Genomic DNA, 15,986 nt, shown 5'->3' on the forward strand with positions numbered 1-15,986 from the left:
AAAAAGAAGGAGAATGAAAAGGAGAAGAGGAAGATGAGGAGCAGGAGAAGGAGGAGGAAGTGGAGGAGGAGGAAGAGAATGATGATGGTGATGAGGAGTAGGAGGAGGCAGAGGAGGAGGAGGTGGAGGAGAAAATCTGGGCATGGTGGCACCTACCTTTAATTGTAACATTTGAAAGCAGAGGCAGGTGAATCTCTGTGAGTTCAACACCTGCTAAGGCTATTTAGAGACACCTTGTCTCAAAGAAACAAAACGATTCCTACCACCTAACATGGTACAAGATTATAGGACTTGTTTGTAAGATTAGATATCTATTCTTCTACTAGGATATCTCAGAGATTTTTATAGATTAATATTAATAGAATAACAGAATTATTATATAACCACTTATTTAATAGGTACCCAATTACATGAAGCCCATGCTCTTTGGTAGGTATTATCTTAATCTTCAAAACATTCCTGAAAACCAGGAACTACTATTCACATTATAGGTGGTGGTAAACGGGATGAACATATAAATATAATATTCTTATATTATATAATTAGTTGAATCATTAAAATTAAGCAAGGTTGCTAACAAGTTCTTTCCTATTCTAAAGGCCATGTCCTTAGAAAATGCAATGTTCATCTATGGTTTTGTGGGGCTGAAGACGAAAAATATTTTGGTGCCCTCTAGAGGTGATCAGGGGTGTGCACCTGTCAGACCCTGGGAAGGAGAGAAGTGGAAGACCATTGAGGCGGAACTATTTATGACTCTTGCTTCTTCCTTTTTCATGTTTAGACTACTCAGTCACTGTGGTAGCATAGCTCGTGATTCGGCATTCTAGAACTTTACCAAGCATCACAATCAGTTTTATGGCTTGTAAGTGTGCAGACTCCTGATGTCCAGCCTCCACCTTTCATTCTGAGTCTTTGTACTGACTTTGCTCATTTGGAATTTAAATTACAGTTCCCAGAGATCCTAAGCTGCTCATGAGGGGACCATGGTCAAAGAACCACTGTTACTTAGACCCATCTCAAGGCAGAAGCTCTTGGTGTAAATGACCTAGGTTCCCAGACAATTATAATGCTTTGAACTAGAGATCTCCACCATATTCTGGGAAGACCACAGAGTTTACAAAGAGAGGAATACCTCATTTAGGAGGTATTCTTTCTAAAACAAAAGAAAACAAAACAAAAAACAAAGCAAAAAACTGAGGGTTTCTGGGGAGATACACATTAGGGTGAAAGACAAGCGATTGGGGCTGGAACAGAGTTTAGGTCATAGCTACTTTTGTGCATTCAATACTCTCTGCCTTCACTGAACAACAGCATATCTGGGGCTAAGGGAGAAAAAAATCAAGTGCTTGTAGCCATACTCCATCAAGTACCTTGGCCATGAGTAAGCATGAGATGCATTTTAGTTCAGTCATAACCCACATATATGTGGGTTTCATATTCATATTTCCAATAAAAATACTATAAGAAAATTAGAAAAGTAAATAAATTTTACAGTAATGGATAATAGTATCATGATAGCCGCCAAACCAAAAAAAAAAAATGTCCTATGTTAAAAGACAGCTAGAGTCTCACTAATACTGACCTCTCCCTTCTACGGCAATTTCCTTTCCTTACTCCCCTTTCCCATACGCCCCAGCATCGCAAAGCTTTGATCTAACACTGCGCTTTTTTTTAAAAAGTATTTTTTTATAGTGTCTAAATTATTCGTGCAATCTTCCACCAATGGGATTTCCTCTTAAAAGAATAGGAGACTTGAATGCTGACTGTAGTGGATTCCACTTACTTAATCCAGGTCAGGATTTCTGGAGACCTCGTGTGGTGACTGGAGGCACCACAGAGGTCTTTCTTAGGGCTAGCTACAACAATCAAAGAGAAACTCAGAACTCCTTTGGGAGCAACAAAACCTAGGAAGAGTGAACCCTTGAAAGTGAATGTTTGGGATGCATGTAAGGCCCTTCAACAGCATCCTTCAGTAGCATTGAAGAAAGGACAGGGTGATGCTGCCTTTTGTTTTCAAGCTACTTTGTCATTCATGTTTGTTTCTGAATTGAAGGTTGTTGATACACACACACAAAAAATTCACTAGCTCAAAAACAACAAGAATTACTTAAAACCATTGTTTTTTTTTGAAGAAATTCATTGGTCATATCTAATATAAATTTTCATTTAATTAAAAGTTTTTCCATAGGCACATTTTGTGTGAATGGTAATCTCCTCTTGATTTTATGCAGAAAGGATATTAACACACACACACAGACACACAGACACACACACACAGACACACACACACAGACACACACACACACAGACACACACACACACAGACACACACACACAGACACACACACACACACACACACACAGAAACACACACACACAGACACACACACAGACACACACACACACAGAAAGAGACAGAGAGAGACTCAAACCTGAATGTTGTTGCATCTAATTGCAGTGGTATTATTTATGAATATTTTGAATGTAGATTTCTGCAATTAAAATGCACATAAAACAATAAACCACGTGTAGTGGATAAACTTATCATGTTACCAATGACATGTCAAAGTTGAGACAGCAAATGAGTTAGTGCATGTAAAAACCATGCCTAAATTACATACTTTATTATTATAAAGAAAATTCACTAGTTGGGGGAATCCTTCATCAGTGACGATTTGTTTTGCAACAGACATGTGTTCTGTGTTTCAAGTCATAAGGAGACGTGACTATGGTGTCTCTTTTCTTTTCAAGGAAGTTAGTTATATAACAGACCTTTAAGCAAAAATCTAGAAGGACAAATGAATGCATGAATGTCAAATGTTCTGAAGTCTTTTTAAGAATGGTGCCATACAAATAAATGGCATTCAAATGAATAATACCAAGAGTTCCAATCTACTTTATGAGGGGACAGCCTGTCTTTGACAATATCTTCTGAAGGGCTTTTGGATCTCAGTGGCAGGCAAAATGACCTGAGAAAGATATCCTGAAAAAAAATTTTTTAAATAGGCAAAAATAAAGATGTTGGAGGGATTTCACGGTTCATATTTATGAAATAAAACACTGATCAGGAAACCTATTAAGTTACAGGTAGCTTGTTAAATGCCAAAAAATGCTAAAGAGAACTGGGCCGACTTCGCGGTCAAGGTTTGTCAGATATTTTATACGAATGATACTTTACTGTAAAACTGACTTTATGGTAGGGGCTGGCACAAAGTAGAACGTGACTACAGGCAAAGAAGATGAGGAAATTAAAAGCAAGGGAAGAAGCTGACTCATTTAGTTGTTATTTCAAACCTATAGCGGCGTTGGTGTCTGCTGAGAGATGCTGACTACTGCCAGACATCACACTGAAGAGACAAGAAGGAAGGAGGAAATTCATTTTCAAAACAGTGCAGGGGTGGGGATGGGGATGGGGGTAGGGGTGAGGTGGGGATGGGGGTGGGGTGTCCAGTTAGGCACTGAATTAAGGAAAGCCTTCTAGTATAATGGGCATCGCTAGGATTTACTTCCTCTTCCCTTTGCCAGCTAAGAGAGTAAAACCGTAGGGACCTATCCAAACCCTTGGAGTTGTGTGAGTTTGTATAGTGCCCACGCAACCAAATCCCTCACCATGGCGTTTTTTAAGTAAGTGATTATAAAGAAAGGGTTAACCGAAGACGGTGGCTTAGGGATGGGAAGGCCAGAGAGAAGGTTGAAAACACTACTCCCAACTTGCTACAACTCTAAACTTTGAAGCCACCCAAACAAAATGTGTGTGTGTGGGGGGGGGGGGGGGGATAAAATGCGCGCTCACGGAGGCAGATCTATTTCAGTAGAGTTTTCTTGTTTTGTTTTGTTTTTGTTTTAATTTTAAAATCATAATCTCGCTGTCTCTCTCTTTCTCTCTTTCAGTGTTGCAAGCCCAGAGCGGTCCCCTTTAGGATCGCGACTCAAAAAGCTACAACAGAGGCTCTGCCTTCTCCATTTATTTATGAGCTGTCCTCAAAGCTGCCCCTCTCCTCGTTCTCCCGCTGGGAACCTCGGTTTCTGGGCTCTGGTCAGCTCTGAGGCCAAGGAGTTGTGTGGAGGAGACCCGAGCTCTTCTTTCTGGTGGCCAAGTTTGCTGGATCCTAGGAGTCTGGGCGCGAGCAGGGGCGTACGGGAACGCGCGCCGCTGTCTGCAGCCGGAGCTGCCAGCCTGGGCCTCACCTCTCCCGGGCGAGGTGCAGGCTTTCCGCGCGCGGCCAGGGGGCGGGGCGAGGCTTGCGGGGGCGGAGCCAAGGGCGGGGGCTCCGGCTGCTATATAAAGACCGGCGGCCGCTTTAACTTCGGACTTGGGCTTATTTATTTACGGAGCGCCTGGACGGCGGAGGCTGGAGGAGGCGGCGGCTGTGGCTGCCGCAGACGGTGGTTTAAAAAAAGGAGGAGAAGGAGGCGGCGGCGGCGGCGAGGGATGGGAGCGCCCAGGCTTCAGGGCGCAGGCCGGAGCTGCCGAGCTTTCCTGAGGCTGCGGGAGTACTGAGGAGAAAAAGGGGACGTCCCGGGGGCCCACAGGCGACTCCAGAGGCGCGGACTGGGGTCTTTTTGTTTGGCTGCGCTCAGCGCCCAGCAGCCAGAGCGGACAACTCCAGTTACAACAACAACCCACCTTCCAGCAGCCAGGCGAGACTTAGGCTGCGGAGTCCGTCCTATTGTTTAGACACTTGCCTGGGGCTCTGGAGCGCCAGTCCCTGCTCAGTCTCCGCCTTCCCTCTCTCTCCACTTTCCTCCCGGGAACCGCGAGTGCCGAAAGCCTCCCTGAGAGGGGAAGGGGCTGGAAGCCAAGCGCTGCCTAGTCTGTGGTCGCCGAGTCAGGTGCAACGTCCGGGGCTAAGCGGCATCTCAACGTCTGCGGCTGGACTCCTCCCGTGACAGTGGGTGACCGGATCCAACGCCTGGGGAAACTTCCTGCACTTTGAGGCTGAGGACCCACTTGTAGGGGCTGCCCGAGGGGTGGCTGAGAGGCTGCATACAGCAGGACGTCGCTGTTGGCTGTTGTTTCTTCTACCTGTGCCGTCAGGTGTGTGCTGCGGAGCTGCGGCGTATCCCGGAGACCAGAGTGGCTGACAAGAGCGCGCACACTCTACTGCCATTCGGTTGTCGCCTGGGGTCTGCCAGGGTAGCAGATCCCCATCTTTCTGCCTTCTACCTAGTAGTCATCCATCAGGGCACAGTAGCAGCACTGGCATCGCGGACACCTAGTCTTTGCTTTGCTCTTCTGGGCTCGCCTATCTGCAAATCTTGCCCAAGCTAGAGGACCTTTCCTACTCAACTTGGCTTACTGGATTTTTCCCCACTGCAGGAGTGAGGACTAGTGGATATTCCTGCAAGGCTGCAGCAGTCCGACTGCCCTTTTGTCTCTCTGTGTGACCTCAGGGGCAGGCCCTGGTGCAGAGCGTCGCCAAGGACGCCGGGAGGGAGGCGGGATTGCCAAGATATCCTCCAGTGAAGTGCATGTGTGTGTGCAAGCCATCCTTGGCTGTCGGGAAGTGGAGAAGACGGTTGAGGCTGCTGCTGTGCCGCAGGAGTGGAGAGGCCCCGGGAGCTGAGCCCTGAGCCCCGCATCACCGCCCGGCACCCCCAAGGCTGTCTGAATACCCGGTGCGCCCCCACGCGCGCCATGACCAGTCTCTCCGAGGGCTCTGCTTTGGACCTGCCAGGCCCTTGCGCCTTCTAGCTTCGGGGGAATCCACTTTGATCAGGGCCACCATTACTGTTTAAGTTCCCTCCTCAGCCTTGTACTCTTTCCACTGGAATCGGATTTGCTAGAGGGTTCGTGGGATCAGAAGTCCTCCCTTGTCCTCAAGCAACCAGCCTCTGCATCTTCGCGGACACTGCAAGTAGGAGCTCTTTTACCGCCAAGTTGAAGTCGCGCACTGTCCTCACAGCTGCTCCGGGGTCTACTCCCAGCCTGAGTCGGGCCTATTGATATTCAGAACTTGAAGTTGCCCACGGATCTTCTGCTCTGCTAGAAAGGCTTGAAGAGCAGAGGAAAGACCTGTGCTTCTGTCAGCTCTCCTGCCCCATATCACTGTTCCAGATTACTGTGTGAGCATCTCCCCGGGTGCTGTGGGCTGCAAGCCCAGCGCCAGGCACTGGGCCTCGGACACTGCCCGGTTTTTACACAACCGAAAGCTCAAGAGAAGTCCTTCAAAGCAAGGAGTCTATTAGGGAAGATGAGTGGCATTGGCTGGCAGACACTGTCCCTATCGCTGGGGTTAGTGTTGTCGATCTTGAACAAGGTGGCGCCGCAGGCGTGCCCGGCCCAGTGCTCCTGTTCAGGCAGCACGGTGGACTGTCATGGGCTGGCACTGCGCAGTGTGCCCAGGAATATCCCCCGCAACACCGAGAGACTGTGAGTATGGGTACTTTGCCCTCCCTGATTCTCCTCACTCCCTATTGAGGCAGCACCTCCTCAAGCGTCCAGCCTGGAAAGTCCACGTGCGGTAGAAACCTGTTTCTGGTGCAGCCCTCAGAGGCTCTTCAGCACGCGGATCCAGGGGTTGGGCCCTGTGGAAAGGGCACTAAACTGGGAGGAGCCTTTGCCAAGGAGGGGCGGGTCGCTGGCAGCTATGCATGGTCCCCTTTTCCTGTACCCCTCTCGTCCTTTGTAACTGCTTGTGCACTGTGGACCAGTTCTTTCTGGCTGAGGAGAGAGGCGCCTGGAACTAGAATCCCAGGGTGCCTGGGGCAAGGGAGGTGTGCCCGCGTTTCCCAGACTGCAAAGCCAGGAGTCACCTTGGGCTTGCAAACACTCAAGGGTCATTTCAGGACCTTGTTGCCTCAGACTGGGGCGGGCTGTTTTAAAAAAAAAAAATCTTTCCCGGGGCTTTATGTACCCTTCTAAGTACTGAGGGAGGGGAGATGAAGATTTGGAGTGCTTGAGCGATCTTTTCATTGTCTACGAAGGATGAGTACCCTAGGACAGTAGCAGTCCGCTCTGTGGGACCTGCATCATTTTCCTACCTCGACTTTCTAAAGCCCCTCTCATTTACAAGGGAGGAGGCAGCAATGGTAGCGGTCCTTAAGTGACTCCACTGAGCGGGAGACTTCGGGGAAGACTGCGTCCCGGGGTTTAAGTAAAGTTAGCACCGTTTCTTCATCTAGAACCCACTGGGCCGGGTCTAACTGCTTTGGTGACCCCGTGGCCTGGACTGCCCCCTCCAGCTCTTCCTGCTGCGGCTGTATGCCCTGGGGCACCTTTCTGGCAATCTGTGAGCTCCTTCACGTGGTGGCAGCTGCTCTGCCTGCCCCTCTTCGCGCTCGATCGCCCGCAGACATCCCCGCCTCCCTGTCTGCGCGAGTCTTTAATGAAGAAATAAACGCAGACCCGGGGTTGACGGACCACGCGCTCCTGGTGGGGCACTTCCCGAGTTAGGGAAGCAAAGCGCCGAAGCCACTCTCTTTGTGAAGCCGAGTCCTCCGCCACGCGCCCTCCCCAGCCCCCGGGATGCGCCGGGCTCTCCCGGTTGCGCATGGGCCGGGCAGGCGCGGATGGCTTGGGTTGGTGTAGCGTGGGCGATTGCGCAGAGACTCCTGTTCTTTGCTAGGTCTGAGTGTAGCCACGGGAAAGGGAAACCCTAGGACAACACTTCTGCACACACTTGTCCTCCTCTTTATGCAAACTGCGTCCCCCTCTGTCTGAAGGCCCAAGTCCAGGACTTTCTCGGTTTGGAAAGACTTGCCAATCTCCAGCTCCACTAGGGCTCTCCTCTTGATTGTTTCCCACTATTGGGCCTTAACGCGGGTGTTTCATCGGGGTGAGATCTAGAGCGTTTATTTGCTGTTGGGGTTGGGATCTCACGAGATAACAAATAGCCCTTAAATGATTCTCACAACTTTAGAGACAATTCAGAGAGGTAGGTTGTCAAGACAAGAAAGAGAGCAATGAGGAATTCTGATTTAGTCTTCGTCCTCATTCCATGCCCTTCAGAATAGTGTAAACACTAACTTGTCAAAGGGCTGCATTTCCAGAACTGGCAGGGAGTGCCCAGTGATTGGAAAAAAAAATCCTTTATGAGAGATCTGTGGAGTTTTTAGGAAACCACATTCTCAGTGCTGGTTTATAAAATTCAATAGCAAGGTAAACACTTTTAAATACAGATTTCAGCACAAAGGTTTGAAAACTCAAAGGAAGAGAACTTCTGGAAAGGAACACAGTGTCTCCCAAAGGTTAGTTTTATTGTGAATGAAGGAAGCCCTGAAAATTTACTTGTTGACCAGAAAAGAAGAATCTGACTGAAGTAAATGTGGTGTTGAAATGAAACACGCTTGTCAAGGCCAAATCCTGCTTCCATTATTGTGCAAGCTGGTGGTTTAAACTACAATCACAATGGGAGGGTGGGTGGGGGTATAGGGGCTGCTAAAAGGAGTTCAGCTTCCCCAGGGACCTAGAATTGTGGGGAGGGGAAGGTCTTTGAGGTACTGCACTCTCCCTCACAACACTTTTCTTTGCCTCAGGAATTTGGCTACAATGCTACCTACCTCCTGAGTGTTCTAATAAAAAACAAAAAACAAAAAACAAAAAACTTCGAATAGTATGTGAATTTTTTTTCATTAAGTCTCCTTAAAGAAACTTCTGGGTGGCTATGCTAAAAATAAGAGCAAAATTGCAGAATATTTCAGTAAATAAATACTCACATTCTTGTAGAAACGCAAATCGAAAGCACACACATACACACAGAGGCCACAAACACACAACAAAAGTCAGGGTAACTGATGGCATCGTCACTTCAGTTTTTTTTTTTTCCTTTGTCATATGTCAGCAAGAATTTTGTAAACATGAGACATTTATGAACTATTATTTCAAAGGCTTCTTTCCTTTCCTCTGCAGCTCACTTTTTAAGCCACACTAATTGAATTAAGTTTTTTCCCCCTAAAGCTCTAACTCGTTTTAAGTTTTACTTTGACCAAATATGAGAGAAATAAAAAAAGGAACTTTAATTTTTTTTTTTTTTTTTTTTGGTGTCTCTTAGGGATTTGAATGGAAATAACATCACGAGGATCACGAAGATAGATTTTGCTGGTCTCAGGCACCTCAGAGTTCTGTAAGTGTGTTCATGCTTTGCATCTCAGTCTTGCTTGGAAGATGGCCTGTTTTGTTACAAGCACTAAATGTTCATAGACTTAAAACTTTTCTGAAGACAGAAGCTGAAAAGAAACCTCAAGGTCTTCTATTTCTTTTTATTTCCCATTGTACAACTTTTATTGAAATCTGCGCCTTTAAGAAGTGGATGTGTGGTGGGGATAATAAGACAGAAAGGACCTCAGATCATTAGTTTCCTCTACTTTAGGGGTCTCACACATACAAATGTGGAATCATTGTTTTTACAATAGGGGTAGATAATGGTCGAAATCTGATATGTTGAGGACTTTTCAGTTAGCTTGGAAGCTTTCAGTAGATTGCTTTCTCTTACTACTGAAGTCAAAGAGTCCAGACATACTTTTTTTTCCCCTACAAAGCAAGAGTAGAGAAAAAAAATAACATTACAGTCATGCAATTCATCTTTTCCAAAATTTGAGGGCAGGGGGTGTTTATGTATAAATATAATGATCTCATTTAGAGTTGCATTCCTTACATTTTATAGCTTTGTAGCTGATATAAATTGATACAGCATGACTACTGCACTAATTAGTGGGTTAAATTAGGTGTGAGTTAACCATTAGTTTGAGAGCCAATATTATGCAAAATTGTGTTACCCACAGGTTTGTAAATATTTACACCCGGTGGCCAAATATTTTTGACTTCTATGCTTACAATGTTAAGTTTTAAGGACCAATTTTGGTCCTTGTGACACTATCCCACTGATGATATGCATCCACAAGTCAGAATTAAACTAGGCATGCACTGAGCTACTGAATTCCTATGTTAGGAACACAGGTGAGATCAGTAAAAGAAAACAGCTCTCAAAGTTGCCCTGTGCTCTGAGTGCCCCTCATGGGCTTATGCTGGAGTTTTAGGTTTCAGATCTTACTTTTCAGAACTAACTGCTATATGACACTTGTTCAGTATTTTTTAAAAACAAACGCCTTGTGATATGGAAACTGCTTCTCCACAGCCTCACCCCCCTGAATTCTCTCTCTCTCTCTCTCTCTCTCTCTCTCTCTCAGGCTTCATTACTGAATTTGCTAGTGACTTTCAATTCAGGGCAAAATAGAATGGGAGAGTCAGAAAGGGGCTGCAGGTTTCCGCTGCTGCTGAATTGCAGCCTCCTCAGATGGCAACATTCAGCAGCATGTTCTATTTTGCATTTCAGTCAGCTCATGGAGAACAGAATCAGCACCATCGAGAGGGGAGCATTCCAGGATCTTAAGGAGCTGGAAAGACTGTAAGTATTTTCAGTTCTAAACCCATGGCAACATGTCTGTGTGTTTAGAGCCACTTGGATGTCAAGGATTATGTCTTCAGTTTCGTGGTGGCTTAGCTTTTAAAGTTTAAGAGGAAAAGGCAGGAACAAATGGTTTCCAAGATAGAGTAGAATCCTGGGTAAAGAACAGGAACTTGTGTGAAAGCCTAAAAGTTCAGGGCTTCCCAGAGATAGTTCCTTGACGATTCTTGCTTTGACACTAACTTAGCCTCCTGTAGGAAAGAGTGATTGGTAATTTTATTTGTACTTTATGGAAAGAGAAACTTAACTCAGAATCTTGTAAGCATCCATGCTGTTACTGAGTGTCCCACTATTGATACTTTAGGAAATTTAAAAGGGGTTGTTGTGGATAAGTGATTTCTTTGATGTTTAATACTTACAGTGAACATTGATAATAGTGGTTATTCTCAATTCTATTTAATTGTTTATAATAGCTTCTAAAATATTACTGCTCAGAAAAATAAGCTAAGGGTTATTAAAGTAGGGATGGGTTGTCATCTGCTCCTGGCATTTTTTTTTCATGAAGTTTAAGAGTAAACTTTGCTCTTAAAAAATATTGTTTTTAGACATAAAAATTCTTATGGATATAAGTATTACTTGACTCTTCTTGTTTTCAAGAATACTACATATATATATACATAAAAGACAAAATTTATATCTGAAATCAGGAATTATAGCAATTGCAATATGAAATGCAATTAACAGATCTCATTTGTCTTGATTATGTTTTCATTTTTTAGGACACTAAAATTAAAATCACTAATAATATTTTAATAAGATTCCATGCCTTCCTTACTTTAGTAAAAATACAATAAATACTTTTATCTAAATATGTTATTGGGGGGCACAGCCTATATTCAGATTCACTGAGCACAAGAGCAAAGGTTCATTTTCTGTCATTGTCTAAAAGTAAGAAATTGGCTTGTAGTTTTGTGATCTGTTTGGGGATGTGTAGGCTGTGGTTGTGTTGCTTCAGGAAAAGCCTGCGAACATCTGCTTTATTTTACTTTAAAAATTTGTCCATTACAAACATTACGATATAGAGAATGTAACTGTAGAATATTATATAAATTAATTTGCTATACTGAGATACCTTTTGAGGAAGCAAAAAGAAATGTAAATATTTAGTTGAGCTCATCTCCACGTTCTTATATCCATAGCCTATTTTCTCTTTATAGAAATACTCTGAAAGTATTTACTGTTGCACTACTTCCTAGATGGCTGGGCATAGCTGATACACCTAGTGGGTATTTTACACCATATAGTGTAATATGTATTGATAAAATGTACTTTATAATAAAATAAAACGTACTGATAAGTGAATAGATGGTTAAATGTTCCTTGGAACAGTAGCAGTTTGGTCAAGATGTCTTCTGGTTAGATTAAGAACTACTGATAACTTGGTCCTGAACCTGCCTTTAAATCCCAGTATTCTCCATGGCACTCGCTGTAGCGCACACTTACTTGTACTGTAGGTTTTAGTCTTTAGGATCATAAGAACAATGCACACTTTTTTTCTTTTTTTTTCTTTTTTCTTTCTTTTTTTTTTTTTTTTTTTTTTACATTTTTAAAGCCACTTCAGAATTTCATTTGACCTTTCATCTTAAATAAATTAGCTCTTCCAAAAATCCTACAGATGCCATCTAATTTGAAATTTGATTAGAGTTGTAAGTGGAAACTATTTTTTTAACTTTGACTTCCCTTGAGAATGTCACTTCATCTCTGAGCAATTTTCGGTTCTACAAAGACTAAGTCAGATGTTGCAGAGTGGGAGGAGGGCTTGTAATTTTGAATGGAAACTAATATATATGCAAGACTTCTTTAAATCACCCCAGCTGTTGGCTGAGAGCAAATATTTCATATTTGTGAGGAAAAGCTGAGAAAATTCCATTTGTTTACAACTGCCAAGTCCATCTGACGGAAGCGCATTGTTATCTGACAGCCAATTCATCTCCTTGGGACTCGGGAATCCTAAGCTATTTCTTAGGAACATTGTGGATACACTTTTCAAATATTTATTTTTAAATATATTAAATACCAAGGCAGATTTACTAAGAAGTGCATTCAACACTATTGTGAAGGAAACTATTTTAAAATTGTTCAGTTTATTTTTTAAACAATAAAAATACAAAAGGGGAAAAAAAACCCTACCTTCCCTTGTGAGTTTCATATTCAGATTATTATGTTTTACAACATCTTCCCCTATTTTATGTAGAGTCATTAATGTCACATGAACAACTTGCTTACTTACAAAACTTCAAGGGGGAATGTAAGAAACAGGAGATGGAGTAATGTTGACCTCTGGACTGTATAATCTACATGATTGTTAATAAGTTGGATGCAAAACTGCAAATTGAATTCCAAGTTGTGCCACAATGCATTAGAAATTAGTTATGCTGTAATAGACATTCACCTAGAAAAACATGATTTCAGTTTTTTTTCCTTTGTATGTAAAGTAAAACAAAATAAAAAACATCAACTTTATTCACATCCAATGTATGGTTCTAAGTTGTTTTCATTTTAAAATGATACAATAATAGCATTTGTCCATGTTGGGAAGGTATTTTGTGAAAACATCAAGCTTTAGGTATTTTTTATAATGTTGACGAAATTTTAACTTAATGAAGAAAAGGCAGATCTGAAAATAGAAAATAATATTACCATTTTATGCACTAAGTTTTTAATTTTAAAAAACTAAGTCATTTTAACTTAAATTTAACATTGTGAGATTAGAAAGACATACTTGTCGATCAAAGCAGTATAGGTACAAAAAAAAAAAAAAAAAAAACCCAAAGGTTTCCACTTAATTAATGTGGTTAAAGCAATGCCAGTCAAAATGTTAAGCTATCCCTCCTTCCTCCTTTCTCCTTCCTTTACTTTCTCCTTTCTTCTCAAACCGTTTGTCCCTCTCTACTCCTTCCTTCCACTTCAAGTCAGTCCCTTTTGCTATTGTGGGAAAAAAGAGCATCAGATGATGAAGGTTTCATCATGGGCATGTGGCTATCAGTCACTGTGAATGGGATAGGTTTTAATAGAACGTGCACCCCATGAGCACATGCCATTTCCTGTTGGGACAGTTGCTGCCATACTCCCAGGCCTGATATATGCCATGCCATGGTGTCTGGAATGCTTGTCTTGTCAGTAGTCCTATTTATCCTGGAGGGAGGTGTTGGAGGCATCACAGGGAGAAAACTCATCATGCACTTTGAAACACAATGGCTTCCTCTTGTTTAATACAAAAGTTGTAGAGGAATCTAATGAAGTTATTTTATAAGCTGATTTAATCCAGACCAACTAAGCAAAGCCAAAGTCTATACAAGTAAGTTACACAGACTATTTAGGATAATCAAAGTATGCTTTTCTTTATATTTCACAGAACACTGAATAGCTTCACCAGTCTCCACTAAAAGTTATTAATTTAAGGTATATGATGTTCTATGTAGTTTTTTTCTTTCAAGTTGCAAATTCCATAGGCTGCTGAAGCTGTGCTGATCACTGGCAGTCTATGCATAGCTATGGTCAGGTTGTACTCTCTGAGTTCTGTTTTATGGCTATCTGGGGGGACTTTGGCATCTTACTAGTAAAATCAATTCCTCCCATTTTGAAAACCCCTCCTAACATGAGTGGAGTATTATTGGAATTTTTGATATAATGATACTTCAAAATGAAACACATATTTGTCTAGCTTATATTTGTGGGGGAGCAACAGCCAGGAATAGAAAATCGTGGCTTTGAATGAACCTCACAAATGTCAAATACTCATCCTTACAATAATTCCATAAGTAGAAAGGCACATTGGATGGGTAGATGGTTTTAGAGTGCTGGCTGGCTCTGTAGTGCTATTTGAGGCTCTGCTGATGGGGGCAGGGCTGAGACAAAAAAGCAGAGAGGAGCAGGGCTAAATGAATAATCTAGCTGCTCCTGGTTTTAGGCATCTTTTAATAGCTTCTTTTGGATCATCTGTGAAAGCTACTTACTGATTATGCTGTTGACTGGTTGTCTAGGCACGTCCAAACTCAACTCCATTCTAAAGCCAGGGACATTAGACAAGTGAGACTTTGGCAGATCCTGAATTCCAATGGCCCTGTAAGAAGATCTTGAGCATACAGCTTCCTCTTGAAAATCTTCAGTTATCTCAACTTCAAAATAGGGACAATTATTAAGGTCCAGCTCTTCCCTCAACACTCCAGCTGTCTGCTTTTCAGACCTATACTTCATTCAAACACTCCTGGGGTTATCCTCTTCATTTTTAACATGACATGTTTAGTCCTAGCTGCTTACCACTGGAAAGTTTCCTTGAAAAAATTTGTCCTAAAAATATTGTGTTGTGAGGGATCCCAGGATATAAATATGATAACTTAAATATTTTAAAGTTTCTACCAATTCCTAATCCTAAAACTTATCACTCTTAAACTTAGAAATTTAGATCCCTTTAGGATAAAGACTCCATTTGAGCAAACTCTGTATTTCATGAACAAATACTAAAAAGATATGATTTCCTCTGAGGTAGTTGTGAATTCATCTTCTTGCCGTGAGTGCACTGCTACTTACAAACAAGTGGCACTGTGTGGTTGGGAACAGGGGTGTAGAGATTATTGTAGGTTGTAACACATGAGTTCAAGTGTAGAAAATGTTGTAGAACAGGTCTGAAGGATAGCACCATTGATCCTCTGTTTGTCAAGGCTGTAGAGGACCCCTCTTCCCACTAATCCTGCAAGCTTATATGCAACCTAACACATACACAGTTCTTATTGTAAAGAGAACCTCACAACACTAATCTCCGTGGCAAAGAATCTAAGTTCATCTCAAGGGACACTTCTCTGGTACTGTACACCTTGGTTTAAAATCCCTGTTGGTGTCATATATATGCTAATATGTTTTTCTTAAAGAAATACATCCAACATTGTGTATAATAAAAATAAAATGTGTCAAGCAACTGATAGTTGTTAAATTTTTTGCCTGCATTCCAGTGCGTTTTTAAGCAATATGGGCAATTTTGAATTCTCTTCACTGATTGTAGTCTTAGGAAGATTTCATGGGAGGGTGGTTCTACACGTTTAGCGAGACATTTCACTGCAGAATGTTTTTATGGGTGCTGGAGTCAAACAGGGGCGAGAAGATCCCTGGGCCACCGTGGACCATTTCATGAATTCTGAGGCAGCCCATGGTGTTTATTTTTCCCACATCTGGTTTGGGCTCATCCTTTGTGACAGTGTTTGCTGGATGCTGTTTCCTTTATGCTTCTCCTGAAATGAGGAGTCTAGTTTGCACTGTTTCAATGTATTTGTGGAAGCAGTGAATGTCAAATATTTTACATTTCCTTCTGTCTTGCATTGCTCTTGGATATCTTTCCGCTTGAATTGGGCCCTCCAGAGTGCATTTCACAAGCTTGCATAGGAAGGGGACTTTTTTTTTTCTTCCCCTCATGGACTTCACAAGTATTGTCCTATTTTCAAAATGAGTTACATCTGCTGGACTGACAGGAAGACATTAGTAATAATGGAATCTTGGGGACAGAGGCTGACTTAAGTTATGGATGTTGGAGTGTCATTTTAAGAGGCTTTTGTAAAAGTCTTTGCCTCCCATCTTTATAGCATCCAT

General features: G+C 42.7%; 1 protein-coding gene across 8 annotated transcripts in view; it reads left to right on the forward strand.

Annotated features, from left to right (window-relative positions):
* Positions 1 to 2,445: 2,445 nt before the first annotated feature.
* Slit2 (slit guidance ligand 2) overlaps positions 2,446 to 15,986 on the forward strand; it is a 326,445-nt gene continuing 312,904 nt past the window's right edge. For 4 of the 8 annotated variants that reach the window (XM_006503815.4, XM_006503814.4, XM_006503813.4 and 1 more), the window contains exons 1-3: positions 2,446 to 6,373; positions 8,994 to 9,065; positions 10,275 to 10,346. In XM_006503815.4, coding sequence (XP_006503878.1) covers positions 6,195 to 6,373; positions 8,994 to 9,065; positions 10,275 to 10,346 — 323 coding nt within the window. In that variant the 5' untranslated portion in view covers positions 2,446 to 6,194. The remainder of the gene's footprint in view (positions 6,374 to 8,993; positions 9,066 to 10,274; positions 10,347 to 15,986) is intronic. The other 4 variants (NR_111900.2, NM_001291227.2, NM_001291228.2 and 1 more) reach the window with 1 other exon arrangement.

The sequence above is a fragment of the Mus musculus genome, chromosome 5, assembly GCF_000001635.26.
Source record: "Mus musculus strain C57BL/6J chromosome 5, GRCm38.p6 C57BL/6J".
NCBI lineage: Eukaryota > Metazoa > Chordata > Mammalia > Rodentia > Muridae > Mus > Mus musculus.